Source organism: Thamnophis sirtalis, unplaced genomic scaffold (genome assembly GCF_051295495.1).
Source record: "Thamnophis sirtalis isolate CommonGarterSnake01/CBP01778 unplaced genomic scaffold, rThaSir2_p1.2 scaffold_1, whole genome shotgun sequence".
Classification (NCBI taxonomy): domain Eukaryota; kingdom Metazoa; phylum Chordata; class Lepidosauria; order Squamata; family Natricidae; genus Thamnophis; species Thamnophis sirtalis.
In genome coordinates this window covers 169,757,845-169,775,657 of record NW_028261381.1, presented here as the reverse complement: position 1 = coordinate 169,775,657, position 17,813 = coordinate 169,757,845, and the positions used below count along the sequence as shown (strand labels likewise).

The 17,813-nt window shown below is 47.3% G+C and overlaps 1 protein-coding gene across 1 annotated transcript in view; it reads left to right on the top strand.

Annotated features, from left to right (window-relative positions):
• LOC106554481 (adenomatous polyposis coli protein 2) overlaps positions 1 to 17,813 on the top strand; it is a 55,099-nt gene that overhangs the window by 22,052 nt on the left and 15,234 nt on the right. The window contains exons 7-11 of the mRNA XM_087703281.1: positions 5,412 to 5,504; positions 10,334 to 10,718; positions 13,874 to 13,969; positions 16,035 to 16,174; positions 17,195 to 17,272. Of these exons, the coding sequence (XP_087559407.1) occupies positions 5,412 to 5,504; positions 10,334 to 10,718; positions 13,874 to 13,969; positions 16,035 to 16,174; positions 17,195 to 17,272 (792 nt within the window). The remainder of the gene's footprint in view (positions 1 to 5,411; positions 5,505 to 10,333; positions 10,719 to 13,873; positions 13,970 to 16,034; positions 16,175 to 17,194; positions 17,273 to 17,813) is intronic.

Sequence of the window (17,813 nt, the reverse complement as noted above, 5' to 3'; positions counted from 1 at the left end):
CATGCTTGTCATAGGTTCATTATCACTGAATTAGGTGGACACGTGTGATTATGGTTAAATCGCTCATTGGCTACTCAGCAGAGGTGGGTTCCTACCAGTTCGCACCTATTCGGTAGAACCGGTTCGTCAAATCTACCGAACCGGTTAGAAGAGGTCCCAGCAGTGGACCCGGAAAGCAGGCCACACCTACAGAAGAGGTTCCAAAAAATTTTGAAACCCACCACTGGCAAGGATCTTGTAACTTGACATCTTTAAGACTTGCATGCTTCAATGCCAGAGTTTCTGAATAGCTACTTGGACCGACCTAAGTACTAATTCATAATTTCATATCCAGTCACATGGGCAGCAAGCCACTCCCATTCAGTCACATGGGTGGCAAGCCACTCCCACAAAGGAGGCCACACCCACAGAGTAGGTTCCAACAATTTTTGAAACCCACCACTGCTACTCAGTGTCCCTTCTGGAGCCTGCACAGAACAGCACAAGTACTGTAGTTCTTGACTTACAACCATTCGTTTAATGACCGTTCAAACTCATAACAAAAGTGGGGGGAAAATGATTTATGACTGTTTTTTTGCATTTATGACCGATGCAGCATTCCCAAGGTCTTGGGATCAAAATTCAAACGCTTGCAACCGACAGTTGCATTATCCTGGGGTCGTGTGAACACCATTTGGGTACCTTCCCAGCTGGCTTCTGACAAACAAAACCCATGGGGCAAGCCAGATTCGCTTAATGACCACATGATTCACTTAACGACTGCAGCCATTTGCTTAATCGGGGCAAAAAAAGCAACTTGCTTAACAATTTAACAATTGCCTCGCTTAGCAATGGAAATTTTGGGCTCAGTTGAGGTCGTAAGTCGAGGACTACTGTACTTTACAAAGGGTGTCTCCAATATGTTGGGTCAGGCGGGGAGGTGAGGAGGGTGGAGAAGAGATCCGAAACAAAATGATGAATTAAGGAGGGAGGGAGGGCTGGAAGGGCCTGGGTATCTGCCTTGCATGAGAATGGAGTCAGATAATGAGAGGGCAGATTTGTTCCCTCCCTCCTTCCTTTGGCCCGGCGGCAATGGAGAGTGTGGTCTCTGTGTGCATTTCCTATACAGTGACAAAGAGGCAGTTGCCATGGAGATGAAAAATAGGCCAGCCGAAGGATGGAGAGCAGTTGGTGGCCAAGCCAGGGTTGGGCAGCTGGGATCTGAGAACTGCTGGGGTGGGAGAGCCAAATGGCTAGAGAATGATTTGGCTCACGTCCAAAATTGGTCTGTGTCTGCCGTGAGATTTGTATGAAGAAGTGGGGAGGGGGGAATGATTGAATTGGAATGGGGTAGACCCTCCTGTAAATAATAATAAAAAGAAGGTCAGAAAATACAAAGGCCTGCAAATAGAAGCAGAACGACTCTGGCAAAGGGTTAGGGTTAGCAGAGGTGTGTTGCTGCCAGTTCGCCCTGGATTGGGCGAACCGGTAGTGGTGGCGGTGGGAGGCTCCGCCAACCCACCCGGATGCTTCTGCGCATGCGCAGAAGCGTCGTGCAATCGCGCGAGCGTGCACGTGCGCGCGAGCGAACCAGTAGTAGAAAAAATTGCAACCCACCACTGATCTGAAACACCGTTGGCATTGACAATTTCACCGTCAGTCAATTGCGAAAGTCAGCTTTGCTGGGAACAGCTGACATTCTGCGTTAATACCTTTAACACCATAAAATATCCACATCTGCCTATCTGGGATCCAGTGGTGAGTTTCAAAAATTTTTCGAACCTACTCTGTGGGTGTGACCTCCTTTGTGGGAGTGGCTTGCTGGCCATGTGACCTGGTGGGAGTGGCTTGCCGGCCATGTGTTTTCTTTCTTTCTTTCTCTCTCTCTCTCTCTTTCCTTCCTTTTGTCTCTGTCCCTTTTTCCTTTTTTTCTTTCATCTCTCTCTCACTTTTTCTTTCTTTCTTTCTTTCTTCCTTTCTTTCTCTTTCTCTCTCTGTGTGAGTCTGTGTGTCTCTGTGTGTGTGTGTGTGTGTGTGTGTCTGTGTCTGTGTGTGTCAATGGTGGGTTTCAAAAATTTTTGGAACCTCTTCTGTAGGTGTGGCCTGCTTTCCGGGTCCACTGGTGGAACCTCTTCTAACCGGTTCGGTAGATTTGACGAACCGGTTCTACCGAACTGGTGCGAACTGGTAGGAACCCACCTATGCTGGGATCCTTCCGAAGGACTCAGTGGGTGGATAAAAGTGTCAAATCCAGTCCAAACATCTGGCTGACCTAAGCATCTAAGTCTTAGGTGCTACTTAATAGTTCTTAGTTGGGTCTTGAACGATTCAGTTTCTACCAGTTTTAGATTATGAGCCTAACCGTAGATTACGCACATATAATTTATTAAATGTATGTCAATTTCAGCGACTCAGGGTGGCTGCGTTTTTAAGTGAATCACTGCAGCTGTTAACACGGTTGAAAAGTGAACCTGGCTTCCCCATTGACTTGGCTTGTCAGAAAGTTGCAAAAGGTGAATGACACGACACTGCGGCCTCTCAAAAATACACGCCTGTTGTCAAATGCCTGAATTTTGATCACGTAACCATGGGGATGCGCACAATTTGTAAATGCAAAACCCCTTTTTCAGGGCTGTCGTAACTTCAAACGATCTCCAAACGAATGGTTGTAAGTTGAAGATTCTCTCCTCAACTGTACTCTCTTTGCAGGCTCAGCTCTGGATTTGAGGAGTGGTCTTTTGACAAAATGCCTCTTTCCCCCTCCCCCTTCCCCTCCCCGAATATGTACAAGACCCCCTTGTTGTAGGTCACTGATAGGACAACTTCGTTCATATTTTTCAATCCACCTTCTGCTTGAAAATTCAGAGTCTTATTCCAAAAATAGAAGGACCAGATGCAGGGTGGAATCAGCCGCTGCCGGCTGAGTGACGCACGACTTGACCCTCTTTCAGAAGTCTGGAGAGAGAGGGGGGAGTGTCCTGAGGCCATCTAGTCCAACCCCTGCTAAGTTCAGGAATCCATATGCAAGCATCAAGCAAATCAAACTTGATTAAGCCACCCATGTAGAGGAGCTCCCAATCTCCCTCATTAATTAGCTCCCTGAATGAATGGCTCTTATGAAAAACGGAGATGTTTCTTTTCTCATTAGCATTTAAGAAATAATAGCTGCGCCTATCTAGTTTTCGGCTACCTGCCATTGTGATAAGGGTGTGTGAGCCAAAGAGTCATGATAGTAGTGTGTCAGTGTTCCAAATATCATCCAGAATTAAATCAGAGTCCAAGGCATAGCTTTCATCAAAGTTCCAATTTAATAAGAGAGACATGTTGGTACAAACTGCGGAAACCCGAATCTGAAAGCTTCTTGGATTTCCACCCAGTTGAAAGTTTAAAACCTTGCCCCCCCACCCACAAGTCCACTACATGGTCCAATCTTTGTCTGCCATGCTGGCATTTCCACCCATCTAGTTCCGGGCAGGTGCAGAGGTGCGGAGACAAAAGATGACCTTGGGCTTCTAGAAAGGAATGTTTTATTTTGGCCACGACACATTCTTCTCCTTACTATTCTTCCCTCCCTATTCCCCACTAAGGAAACAGCATAGTAAAATAATAGAAAGTGTGGCAAGCCAAAGATCCTAAAAGGAATATGTCTGCAGGCCTGACATAGTGGCTTCCGCTGCAGTGGTGGGATTCAAAATTTTTACTACCAGTTCTATGGGTGTGGCTTTGTGGGTGTGATGTGGCTTTGTGGTGGTGGCATGGCTTTGTGGGCGTGGCAGGGGAAGGATACTGCAAAATCCCCATTCCCTCCCCAGCCCACTAACCTGCTTTCCAGCTCCGTTCTCCTGTGCAGGGCAACAAAAGAAGATCAGCAGAGAAGCTGCAGGGGCGTGGCCAGCCTATTTGCTGGTTCTCCAAACTACTCAAAATTTCCGCTACTATTTCTCCAGAACTGGTCAAAACTGGCTGAATACCACCTCTGCTCCACTGTCTGCTTAAAAGCCCCACTGCTTTTTAAAAACATGTTATATGCACAATGGACATAAAACAACAAATGGCTTCACTCCCAGGGTGAAGTCCGCCATCTTACCTTTTTGGAAACTCCCCCCCCCGAGCACTTCCTCCATTGATTCACCAAAACCATTAATTAATTATCTAAGGAGAGCTGGTTGGCTGAAATGGCAAAACTGACCACTTTGATTCAAGAAAAGAATATAAGTACTTTCGTTTTCCACATGGAGACAAAGCTTCTGAACTTTGTGCTTGAAGTGGAAAAGAATGAAACTTTGATTTGGGGCTTTACTGATTCGTTTGATAGATCTTTATGGAAATGGTTAGTTTATGCTAGCACGAAAAAACCAAAAGCTATGGTTTGATGTTAATGCTTTATTTAACGGCAACAGAGGGAGTCGGAAGTCGAAACTTCTTTTTCTGTTTCTCAACCCTTCCTCACTTCTCTTCCCTCCTCCCATTGTTTTCCTATTTACTTTTAGATTTTGTATCTTATCTTATAACCCAATAAAGTGTTAAATGGAAATAAGAGAGCTGGTTTAGGGTAGTGGTAAAGACATCGTTAGAAACTGGGTGACCATGACTTCTAGTTCCGCCTGAGGCACAAAAGCTAGATTGGTGACTTTGGGCCAATCACCAGGAGAAAGTGACTTATAGTCCCGCCTGAGACACGAACACTGGCTGGGTAACTGGACCAATCACCAGGAGACTGGGAATTCTAGTCTTGGCTTAGATATGAAAGCCATCTGGGTGACTTTGGGCCAATCACCAGGAGACAGTGAGTTGTAATCCCGCCTGAGGCATAAAAGCTGGTTGGATGACTTTGGGCCAATCACTAGAAGGCTGGGAATTCTAGTCTTGGCTTAGATATGAAAACCGGCTGGGTGACTTTGGGCCAATCACCAGGAGATGGTGAGTTGTAATCCCGCCTGAGGCACAAAAACTGGTTGGATGACTTTGGGCCAATCACTAGGAAGCTGGAGTTCTAGTCCTGCCTTAGGCATGAAAGCTGGCTGGGTGACTTTGGACCAATCACTCTCTCTCTCTCTCTCTCAGCCTATCTCACCTCCACAGGGCTGCTGTTGTGGGGGAAATAAGAGGAGGAAGGAATATTATGTATATCAGTGTTTCTCAACCTTGGCAACTCGAAGATGTCCAGACTTCAACTCCCAGAATTCCCCAGCCAGCAAATGCGAATTCCCCAGCCAGCGAAGTCCAGACATCTTCAAGTTGCCAAGGTTGAGAAACACTGATGTATATTACCCACCCAGGAAATATTCCAAAACTCTCTGGATTTGCCAAACCAAGATTAAGACATGTCTGTTCGTCTACCAAAATGGGCTCTGCAGGGAGACTCCAGCAGGGTGACAGGATGCAAATTTTATTAAATATTTCTATGTGTTTCCCAACTCTTTATCTTCCAGCCCTCCGGAAAACTGCCAAGCACTGAAGGAGATGGGAGGCTGGACATCGCAACCAATTCAGAGGAAGCGAAGGATCAGCTGGGCAGCAGTAAGGTACAGGAGTATGTTTCTATGGTCAAAACGAACAAAATGGTTTTTATTGGCATATGCATAACCATGACCTGCAGGTAATTTTAAGGTGTGTATGTGATTGGAATAACGGAGTTGGAAGGGGCCTTGGAGGTCTTCTAGCCTAACCCCCTGCTCAGGTTGGAAGCCCTATAGACCATTTCAGACAAATGACTGTCCAATCCCTTCTTAAAAGCCTCCAGTGATGGAGCACCCACAACCTCTGCAGGCAAGTAATTGTCTTTGTTAATTGTTCTCGCTGTCAGGAAGTTTTAATTCCAGGTTGCTTCTCTCCTTGATTAGTTTCCATCCTTTGTTTCTTGTCTTGCCTTCCGGTGCTTTGGGAGAATAGGTTGGCCCCCTCTTCCTTGTACCAACCTCTTAAATATTGGAACTCTGTTATCATATCGCCCCTAGTCCTTCTTTCCATCAAAGTAGACATACTCTAGACATGTTTGCACTGTTGTGAATAGAATAGAACAGAACAGAACATTGGAATCAAGAGTAGAGTAGAATAGAAAATTGTGCCACCTCGGCTCAAAAGTCAAAATAATGGCCCCAACCATACAATCAAAGTTTCACCAGGTCTTTTTGTTTGTTTGTTTGTTTGTTTACATGATGCAAATCATAGTTTCAAATCCGAGGTGCTGGGCTTTTACGTGAGTGCCATCTAGTGGCAGCATCAAAAGGTGCAGCTCCCAATCTTCTCACACTTGGGTTTGTTAAAAAAAAAAGAGAACATTTGTACCAGGTAGTGCTTGACTTACGACCACAATTGAGCCCAGATTTTCTGTTGCTAAGTGAGACAGTTACGTGAAGTTCACCCCATTTAGTGACCTTTTTTTTTTGCCACAGCTGTTAAGTGAATCACTGCAGTTGTTAAGTTGGTCGCAGGTTATTAAGTGAATCTGGCTTCCCCATTGACTGTGCTTGTCATAAGGTTGCAAGAGGTGAACACATCACACACACACACACACACACAGGATGCTGCAACCATCATAAATATGAGTAGGTTGCCAAGCATCCAAGTTTTGATCACTTGGCGATGGGGACGCTGCCACATTGCAAGTGTGGGAAACCGTCATAAGTCACTTTTTTCAGTGTCGTCGTAACTTTGAATATTCACTGAATGAACTGTTGTAAGCAGAGGACTATCTGTATTGTGGAATGAAATGTAACAATATAGCTGAACATCCATAATATTTAATACCAAAAATTCCATCTTCCATGCAGTATAGTTTATTATCATTCTCCCTTCTTTATGTAATTATATCGTATATCGTAACATTTTCCCTATATTAGTTAACATTTAACTGTATATATTTTATTTTATTTTTTAATAGTGATAATTATTGTGATTAATAGCAGTAGACTTATATACCGCTTCATAGGCCTTTCAGGCCTCTCTAAGCGGTTTACAGAGAGTCAGCATATTGCCCCCAACAATCTGGGTCCTCATTTTACCCACCTCGGAAGGATGGAAGGCTGAGTCAACCCTGAGCCGGTGAGATTTGAACCGCTGACCTGCTGATCTAGCAGTAGCCTGCAGTGCTGCATTTAACCACTGCGCCACCTTAACCTTTGTATATGGTCCAAAAATATTTCCAACCTTCCCTTCTCATATCCAATTATTATTTATCATATCAACTCCACATTATATACATTACTATCAATATCAATTATTATTCAGCTATATCTATTACAAATAGATTCGGACAGTGAGGAGGTTGGGGAGGAACCTGGGCCAGTCCTGGGGAAGGCTCTGATGAGGGCTCTGTGTCGGAGGAAGAGGTGGGGCCAGGGTCATATGCCAGTAATCAGCTGCCTTCAGAGTCAGGGGGGGGCAGAAGAACAGCTGGAGCCTGTTCCCAATGTGTGCATGCGCAGGGTTGCCAGACGAAGGGAACAGCTAAGGAACAAGGGCCGATCCCAGGAGTGAGGCCACTGGTAGACAGTGAATGGCCCCTCCCATAGGGAATAAAAGAGGAGCGACGGGAGTGGAGTTTGCAGGAGACAACTTAGTTCATTCCTGCATTCTTGCCACGTATTGCGGCCTCTGAAAGATATCAGCTTGGTCATTCTCCAAGCCTGATAAAGGTCGGGAATTGTGAACTATCTGGAAAGATTGTAGGAGAGGAAAGACTTTGCTGGAGAGGAATTCACTGTCAATTAAATTAAAGGGGTTTATCGGGACGAGGATGCATTTAATGGTGGCGCAGTGGTTAAATGCAGCACTGCAGGCTACTGCTAGATCAGCAGGTCAGCGGTTCAAATCTCACCGGCTCAGGGTTGACTCAGCCTTCCATCCTTCCGAGGTGGGTAAAATGAGGACCCAGATTGTTGGGGGCAATATGCTGACTCTCTGTAAACCGCTTAGAGAGGGCTGAAAGCCCTATGAAGCGGTATATAAGTCTACTGCTATTGTTATAGCTTCGTGCTACTGGGGAAGCCTCGGTCAGAACAACAACAGCATTAAAAAAGTGACTTAGGATGTATTTTCGCACTTAAAACCATCACAGCTTCCCCATGGTCATGGGATCAAAATTCAGACACTTGGCAACCAACTCATATTTATGACGGTCGCAGTGTCCCAGGGTCACATGATTCCCCCTTTGCTACCTTCTGACAAGGAAACTCAATGGCGGGGGAGCCAGAGTCACTTAACAACCGCGTTACGAACTTAACTGCAGTGGTTCACTTAACAAATGTGGCAAGGAAGATCGTAAAACGGGGGCAAAGCTCACTTAGAATAGAGTAACAGAATTGGAAGGGACCTTGGAGGTCTTCTAGTCCAACCCCCTGCTTAGGCAGGATACCGTTTCAGACAAATGGCTATCCAACATCTTCTTAAAGATTTCCAGTGTTGGGGCATTCACAACTTCTGGAGGCAACTTCTGTTCCACTGATTGATTGTTCTAACTGTCAGGAAATTCCTCCTCAGTTCTAAGTTGCTTCTCTCCTTGATTAGTTTCCACCCATTGCTTCTTGTTCTACCCTCAGGTGCCTTGGAAAATAGTCTGACTCCCTCCTCTTTGTGGCAACCCCTGAGATATTGGAAGACTGATATCATGTCTCCCCTAGTCCTTCTTTTCATTAAACTAGACATACCCAGTTCCTGCAACCATTCTTCATATGTTTTGGCCTCCAGTCCCCTAATCATCTTTGTTGCTCTTCTCTGCACTCTTTCTAGAGTCTCCACATCTTTTCTACATCGTGGTGACCAAAACTGAATGCTGTATTCCAAGTGTGGCCTTACCAAGGCCTTATAAAGTGGTGTTAACACTTCATGTGATCTTGATTCTCTCCCTCTGTTTATGCAGCCTAGAACTGTGTTGGCTTTTTTGGCAGCTGCTGCACACAGCTGGCTCATATTTAAATGATTGTCCACTAGGACTCCAAGATCCCTTTCACAGTTACGACTATTGAGCCAGGTACCACCTATGGGGAGGGCGAAAACAGCTTCAGGAGCTTCCCTGAAGCCTCCGGAGTGCAAAAAAACGGCCCTAAGGGCAATCCGGAAGTTTGGGAACAAACTTCCAGTTTGCTCGTAGGATCGGTTTAAGCCCTCCGGAGCCTTCAGGGACCTTCAGGAAGCTTCCCTGAAGGCTCTGGAGGACGAAAAACCACCCAACGAGCAAAGCAGAAGTCACTTCCGGTTTGCTCATAGGGCCATTTTTAGTCCTCCAGAGCCTTCAGGGACCTTCAGGAGGCTTCCCTGAAGGCTCCGGAGGGCTTAAACCGGCCCTACAAGCAAACCGGAAGGCCATTCCCGAAGTTCCGGTTTGCCTGTAGGGGCAGTTTTTTGCACTCCGGAGGCTTCAGAGAAGCTCCTGAAGCCTCCGGAGGCCTCTGGGGGGGCAGCGGAGGCTCTTTTCACTCTCCCCAGGCTCCTATAAAGCCTCTGGAGCCTGGGGAGAGCAAACATGGGGCAGCCCTTGAAGAGTATTCGGAGACTTCAACTCGTCCAGAATGCAGCCGCGCGAGCGATTGTGGGTTCACCTCGGTACACCCACGTTACACCTATCCTCCGCGAGCTGCACTGGTTACCGATCGGTCTCCGGATACGCTTCAAAGTGCTAGTCGTAACTTATAAAGCCCTTCATGGTATTGGACCTGGGTACTTGAGAGACCGCCTGCTGCCAATTACCTCCCAAAGACCCGTTAGATCACACAGGGTCGGCCTCCTCCGGGTTCCGTCCACCAGCCAATGCCATCTGGCTACCACCCGGGGGAGGGCCTTCTCTGCGGCAGCTCCGGCCCTTTGGAACGAACTCCCCGCAGAGATTCGGAACCCTCACCTCTCTCCAGGCCTTCCGGAAAGCCGTCAAAACCTGGCTGTGCCGGCAGGCCTGGGGTTGACAAGTTCCCCTCCCCTCTCGACCTGTGTGGCTGTGTGATTCTTGGTTATTTTAATCACTTGTATTGTGTTCTATGTTCCCTTTCCCCCCTTGAGTTGTTTGCCGCCCTGAGTCCCTCTCGGAAAAGGGCGGCATACAAATAAAATAAATCTAAATCTAAAAAATGTCTTTTAAAAAGGCTGAACTCGCCTCGCGTGCCCTGACAAATGGCTCCACGTGCCACTTGTGGCATGCGTCCCATAGGTTCGCCATCTTGGACCTATACTGTATCTGTGCCTTTAGGTTTTTTTTTGCCTAAATGTAAAACCTTACTTCACAACCGTCTCACTTAGCAGTGAATTTTTTTTTTGTCGAGGACTTCCTGTACAGAAGAAAAACAAATGGACCTACAAGGTCAAAGAAATCCCTGTGGTGCTAAATGTGAATAAAAAGGCATTTCTTTCTTCCGGTTCGCAGGTGGAGGTTGTCTTCTGGCTGCTTTCCATGCTGGCCACCCGCGACAAGGAGGACATGTCACGCACTCTGCTGGCCATGTCCAGTTCCCAGGAAAGCTGCCTGGCCATGCGCAAGTCGGGGTGCCTCCCTCTGCTCATCCAGATTCTCCATGACTCAGACCGGGAACCGAGCGCCCCCGACAGCCCCGGAGCCGCAGGGAAGGACTGTCGCATGCGCGCTAACGCTGCCCTCCACAACATCATCTTCTCTCAGCCCGACGAGGGACAGGCCAAGAAGGAGATGCGGGTGTTACACGTGCTGGAACAGATCCGCTCCTACTCCGAGACCTGCTGGGACTGGCTCAGGATGCAGAAGGAAGGGGCCAAGATCCCCGAGGGGGGAGCAGGTAGAGGGAGGATTGGGGCTACCTATCAAGACTTTGCAGGTACTCTTAAAGCAGGGGGTGGATCCGGCCCATGGGGCGCTGAGATCTGGCCCGCGAGGCCACCTTGGAAACAACGAAGGACCATCCCGCTGTGCCTCCGCCAGCGAAAATGGAGCTCTGGAGAACCGCGAGTGGCTCCATTTTCTCTGGCAGAGGGTTACAGGAGGCCATCGCAGCTGAAAACGGAGCTTGGAGCCCGTTTTCACTAGCAGAGTGCTCTGGCCACCACAGGCGCTCCCGACATGAGTGATGTCGAGCTGGCTGGCCACGCCCACCCCAGCCTGCATTTATTTCCCTGGAAATCCATTCCTACTCCTCCACCCTTCAAAGGCTGTTCATCCCAAATTGTATAGCTAACAGTCTGTAAAAAAAATAATTGCAGACTACAGGAACCATTTGCACCACTCAGGTGACCCTGAGGACACAGATAAACCTCCAGGGGGCCTCGACGACCCTCTCAAAAGGATGCAAATGACCAGCTGTCTGCAAGGAATATAAATCCTTCCATTCCCCACTATCCTGTCAGAGCTGAAGAAGCTTCTTGGATGAGAAGCGAAACATCTTCAAAAGAAAAAAAACCAGAAAGTCCAGTTGCCACCTGAAAAAAAGCATCTTTGGGATGTTTTTGCTTGTTCTCTATTGCTCATGAAGACTAGCCGGAGAAGTTAGCAGTTAGCAGTTAGACTTATATACCGCTTCATAGGGCTTTCAGCCCTCTCTAAGCGGTTTACAGAGTCAACATATCGCCCCCAGTCTGGGTCCTCATTTCACCCACCTCGGAAGGATGGAAGGCTGAGTCAACCTTGAGCCAGTGAGATTAGAACCACTGAACTGCAGATAACAGTCAGCTGAAGTGGCCTGCAGTACTGCACCCTAACCACTGCGCCACCTCGGCTTTTTAAGTCCATAGCTATGACTTGCCCACAATCTTCTTAGAGACGGGCTCCCAGTTTTTATAGAGTCCAGAGATCTATTTCCGTTGCAGGCCCTCAGCCAACCTGAAAAAAAATGTAAGCGCTTTGCCATTCAAAATAGATTAAAACTAATCCTTTTTGTTTTGCTTCAGTGTTTTTTAAGGGCCTAACTTTTAATGGAAATTGCCCTGAGCTATTTTGGAAGGGCGGTAGAGAAAGGAAATGAACTGAATACACAAAGGCCACACTCTCCCCTCCATTAGCATAACAATGCAATGATTACATTAAACCTGAGAGGCAGAAACTGACTTGGGGTTACTCAACGGCAGATACTCAATTTCTGTTGACTTTAAAACTATTTCTTCACGTGGACTATTTCCGTGCCAGCTTCCAGTGGTTGGATTCGCTAAGAGGCTTGCTAAAGGATATTTGAACAGCATTCATTCAAGTCCCCACCCGATGAGAAACCAAACATTTTTAAAGAGAGCCTGCCTTACCAACATGTTTTTAAAAGTTATATTGTTTTCCCAGAGGTCTGAATTTTGCGTTGCAGCTTTCACGAGCTCGTTTCAAAATTACTGGCTTCGAAGCAACCGTTAATGTTCTTCTTTATGTAGGAGAGTTTATTAATATTCTAGAAGAGTTCTCTATGACTCCTTTTTAGCTATTCTCTCCGCTGAGTATTCTCTTTCCATACTCTAAACCAGGGCTCCCCAAACCTTTGTGCCTCAGGGACCACTAAATTCATGGTTTTAAATCCCGCGGACCACTAATATGGTCTGCCTAATGACCGGCTGCTTGGGCGTGGCTAGGTGGCCATGTGGCTGGGTGGGTGTGGCCAACTCGATGTCACTCACATGGAGAGGCGCCTCGCCGGCCTCTACTTTCCCCTCCCCTCCCAGCCACTCCTCGCCTCTCCACCCGGGCTCCTTAGGACCCCAACAGGAAGCAGTTGTTGGAGCTAAGCACGACAGTGGTGGGTTTCAAAAATTGTTCAAACCTACTCTGTGGGCGTGGCCTCCTTTGTGGGAGTGGCTTGCCACCCATGTGACCTGATGGGAGTGGCTTGCCACCCATGTGACCGGATATGAAGATGCCGACGACACTTGTCAGAACCACCTTAAATTACCTCACACCCAGCACTGGCATGCATAAGAATATGATGCAAACTTGTTTTTTAAAAGGCATCTTTGGTTTGCGTTAAAACAACTTCAACACACGCAATGTTCTGATTGCACCACAAACGCAGTAGTCATCCTTACCTTTCACAGAGGCACTGAGTTTTATAAATAGGAGCATGATAGTGTAGAATAATCATATCCAAGGACCAGTGGTGGGTTTCAAAAAATTTTGGAACCTCTTCTGTAGGTGTGTCCTGCTTTCCGGGTCCACTGGTGGAACCTCTTCTAACCGGTTCGGTAGATTTGATGAACCGGTTCTACCGAATAGGTGCGAACTGGTAGGAAACCACCTCTGCACCACGAGAAAGAGTTGGCAAAACAGCTGGCTCAGGTCAAATTGGATCTGACTGAAAAGGAGGCTCAGTAGAAGCCCCTCACTGAGGACTAGGAGCATAGGCTTTCCAAGCAGAGGGAAGACCTGCGGGAGTGCCAAGGCCAGGTGCCAGCGCCTGGAGGCTCTGCAGGCTGAGATGGCCAGCCAGTTCCAGGCCATGATGCAGTCCCACTGGAACGAGGCCCTCCGGCTCTTCGCCACCATCGGCGCTTCCCCCCAGCCTTTGCCTAAAGCCCCACGCCAGGAGGCCAAAGCAGACCCCAAGTTGGAATTTCTGCCCCGCTCCGACCCGCACAAAAAGACCCCGAAGGGGGAGACTCTCTGCAGCAACACAAGGATTCATTGCATGTATCCGGCCCAGCGGCCGTAGTTTGAGGACCCCTGATTTAGTGCAATATTAAAAAATGCAAATAATTTTCCCTGCCAAAATTTTCTCACGGACCACCAGTTAGTGACCGCTGCGCTAAACATTTGCATTCCTTTCCCCTTCATAAGTCTTTCTAGCCCGCTGATCTAACCAGCAACGTTTTGAGCTTGTGCCCAGTTTCCAAAATCCTACTTTAAGTGGGTTCACTTGGGGTATAAAGCACCAAGGGATCTGGATCCACTGAATTGCATCCTAAGTTGGTGCAATTAAATGTTTGAGGTCTCTGTTCCGTTCACCGCATTCCACTTCTTTCTCTGCAGCTCCTGTTCCAATCGAGCCCCAGATTTGTCAAGCTACCTGCGCCATCATGAAGCTCTCGTTCGATGAAGAATACCGCCGTGCCATGAATGAGCTGGGTAGGTTACACGGGGGAGCACTGCAGCCTGCCATGAACTGCTTCCTAATGCTTTTCAGCTCTCTCTAAGCGGTTTAGAGTCAGCGTATTGCGCCCCCAACCACCGGGGTCCTCATTTCTTGGAAGGGTGACACAACCTTGAGCCTGTCAGTATTGAACTCCTGGCAATAGAATAGAATGGAATAGAATGGAATGGAATGGAATAGAATGGAATAGAATGGAATAGAATGGAATAGAATGGAATAGAACGGAACAGAACAGAACAGAACAGAACAGAACAGAATAGAATAGAATAACAGAGTTGGAAAGGACCTGTTGGAAGAAATGTCCTTCCGTTCAGTTCCAAGTGGGGAAAAAGACACTGGAGACATGGAGGCTGCTTGGAAAGATGGTTTTAATGGTGGACAGGACCACATGGCTTGAGCTCATGCTTCAATGTTGGGTGGAGAAGAAGAGAAGGGCTGAGATGCTGAAAGTCCCTGGTTTTGTGCCCTCTCTGGGCTTTTGATCTTGAGCTTGTATTCTGATTGGTTGTCAGACTCCCATGCAGGGGCAACTCTGTAGGCTGTGAGTTCAAGTTGGGTTGAGCCTTGCTTCTTCCCAGGTGCCCTGTGGTGGGATGGGTAAAGGGCTAATGCTATCATGCCTTAACCCCATCACCCTGGAGCTTAAGGGGAGGGATCTTTGTTATGTAGAATAGACAGACCCAGGCTTTTTAATGGCCCATTGACAAAGGGGGGGGGCTATTAAGAGTGAATCTGTTTCCTGCCTAAAAACACGTTTCACTACTTCTGATCCAGGGAAATATAATATTCTGCCTTTTCAGTACTTCCCAGGATATTTCATTTTTCAAGGAGAGGGGTGGGTTTTAACGTCCTACAGAGCCAAGTGGGGAGAGAGACATTGGAAACGTGGAGACCGCCTGGAAAGATGGTTTTAATGGTGGACAGGACCACGGTGGTTTGAAGTTTGAAGCAAAAAAAGGGGAGGAGATGCTGAGAGTGCTCTGGGTTTTATGCCCTTTCTGGGCATAAAACCCAGATTCTGATTGGTTGTCAGGCTCTCAGGAGGCCCTGCAGGGGAACTTTGTAGGTTGTGGGGGGGGGGGGTTGAATTTTTTTTATTGTTTTAATTAAACAAAAACACATAAAAAAAGGAATCATCTTTCATTACATCTTGTAGAAAGCGTATCGATTGGTTACAAATATATTCCGTGCGTTTCTTCCACAATCCTTACATATACTTCATTCAAATCGAATTGTACATTTTAAATCAAGAAAGAAAAAAATTTGTATTTTACTATCCCTGTACCACAATTCTCATTTAAATTACAATTATTCAGACATGTTTTTTTATCCAGAATCATTTATATTTACAGGCACAACCACCTACCGGCATTCATTTGCAATTTCAGTAAATTCTCCAATAACATTACCCCTTTTATGACATATTCTGAAACAGATTCAGTTAAGTAAGATATCTAAGCACTTGGTAGGTTGTGTTTGTATCCCGGGCTTGGTTGAGCCTTGCTGGGTGATGATGTAATGAAGGGTCATTGGGCAATTCCTCCTGTGGCTCTGCCATTTGCCACCTGAGCTAGGTGGATTCGCTTAACGACTGTGTGATTCACCCTTAACACAGTGTTTCTCAACCTTGGCAACTTGAAGATGTCCGGACTTCAACTCCCAGAATACCCCAGCCAGCATTCGCTGGCTGGGGAATTCTGGGAGTTGAAGTCCGGACATCTTCAAGTTGCCAAGGTTGAGAAACACTGCCCTTAACAAGTGCAGGGATTCACTTAACGGCTGGAAGAAAACATTTGTAAAATCAGACACGGCTCACTTAACAACGCTCTTGCTTAGCAATGGAAATTCTGGTCCCAATTGTGGTCGTATGTCGAGGACTATCTGCGTAGTTCTTTCTTTTCGATGGTTCTACCGTCTGGCTGCTGCTTGTCCTCTGCACCGACCCCGATCAATGCGATTGGGTGACTCTTGTGCCTTTGGTTATGCGCTGCTGTTGGGGGGGCTCACAGTTTTTTTCTCTCTTCTGTTTCCCCTTCCCAGGTGGACTCCAGGCCATTGCTGAGCTCCTGCAGGTGGACTATGAGATGCACAAGATGACCAACGACCCCCTCAACCTGGCCCTCAGGCGCTACACAGGCATGGCCTTGACCAACCTCACCTTTGGCGACGTGGTCAACAAGGTGCGATGGGATCCAAGCAGTGGGGGAAATCTAAAAAAAAAAAATCCTACCGGTTCTGTGGCCGTGGCTTGGGGTGTATATGTCATGTGACTGGATGGCTGTAGCTCAGGGGTGGGTTCCTGCCAGTTCTAACCTCTTCTATAGATCTACAGTGCCGTTTAGAACCGGTTCCAGCTCCCTCCCCCCACCGCCCGTCCGCACATCATCAAGATGAAGAGCGAGAGGAGGAATTCTGGGAGTTGAAGTCCACAAGTCTTAAAGCTGTCAAGTTTGAACACCCCTGGGTTTTTTTTTCTAAAGGGTTAGAGGTGCAAGGGTCTTGTAACTTGACAGCTTTAAGACTTGCGTGCTTCAAATGCCAGAGTTTCTGAGCCAACATTTTGGTTGCTAAGCAAGAGCGTTGTTAAGTGAGTTTCACCACATTTTACAAGTTGGCCATGCCCACCCAGTCACATGACTGCCAAGCCACTCCCACCCAGACACATGGCTGGCAAGCCACTCCCACCCGGTCACATAGCCGGCAAGCCACTCCCACAAAGCAGGCCACACCTACAGAAGAGGTTCTAAAAAAATTTGAAACCCACCACTGCCGTAGCTATATAGTCATGTGACTGGGGGGGGGGCTCAAAAGACAGAAACTCACTTTAACAATGTCCTGCTGGAGCAGGGGTTTGGACTAGATGACCTCCAAGTGCCTTCCAGCCCTGGATTGCTGTGCTCTTTCAAGGTATCCTCTGAAGCTGCGTCTTGTGCCAGGTTTGTGGTCCTTCCTCCCTCTCCTTTTTCCCTCCCTCCCTCTCTCTCTCTCGCAGCATCCCACCCCCCGCTTTTTAAAGCATTTTTCCCTGCCTATTTGCCCAAACCAACAAGAAAAAAAACCATTCAACCTTGCCTGCCTGTTCAAAGTTACAACAGCACTAGGCTTGTGACTCTGTAACTTCTTCAGAGGAACATAAAATCAATCCTAAAAAAAAACATCCATCCCTCATTGCTATTCCTTACTCTTTTCTTGCTGTTTAGGCAACGTTATGCTCGCGGCAAAGGTGTATGCAGGCTATCGTGGACCAATTAGCATCCGACAGTGAGGAATTGCACCAGGTATGTTGGGCCACACTGGATGGTCACTGGATCTGCACCCTACCCGTCCTTCTCCAGCAGGCCCAGGGCCGAGATGTCTCCTTCTCTGAGCACCTAAAGAAGGCACCTCAAAGCTGCTTTGACATTGACCTCAGATTCTCTATCTGGCCCATTAGGGAAAATAGCTGCTGAAGGTAGCTTTCATTCTGAAACGCTCCTTGCCCAGAAAAATGTTAAATGTTATTTATTAGATTGAAAGCTCACCTTTTATTTTGGAGCCCAAGGCAGTGCCAACTCCTCCCTCTTCACCGTTGGAAGAAATGTCCATCTGGGTTCAGTTCCAAGTGGGGAAAAAGACACCGGATTCATGGAAGTTGCTTGGAAAGATGGGGGGTTTTTTGGTTTCTTTTTAGATCCATCTTATCTTACAACGGTCCTACTTCTTCTTCCCTCCCTCCCTCTTTCCTTCCCTCGTTTCTTCTCTCCTACTCTCCTTCCTTCCCTCCTTCCTTCCCTCCCTCCTTCCCCCTTCCCTCCTTCCCTCCTTCCTTCCCTCCTTCTC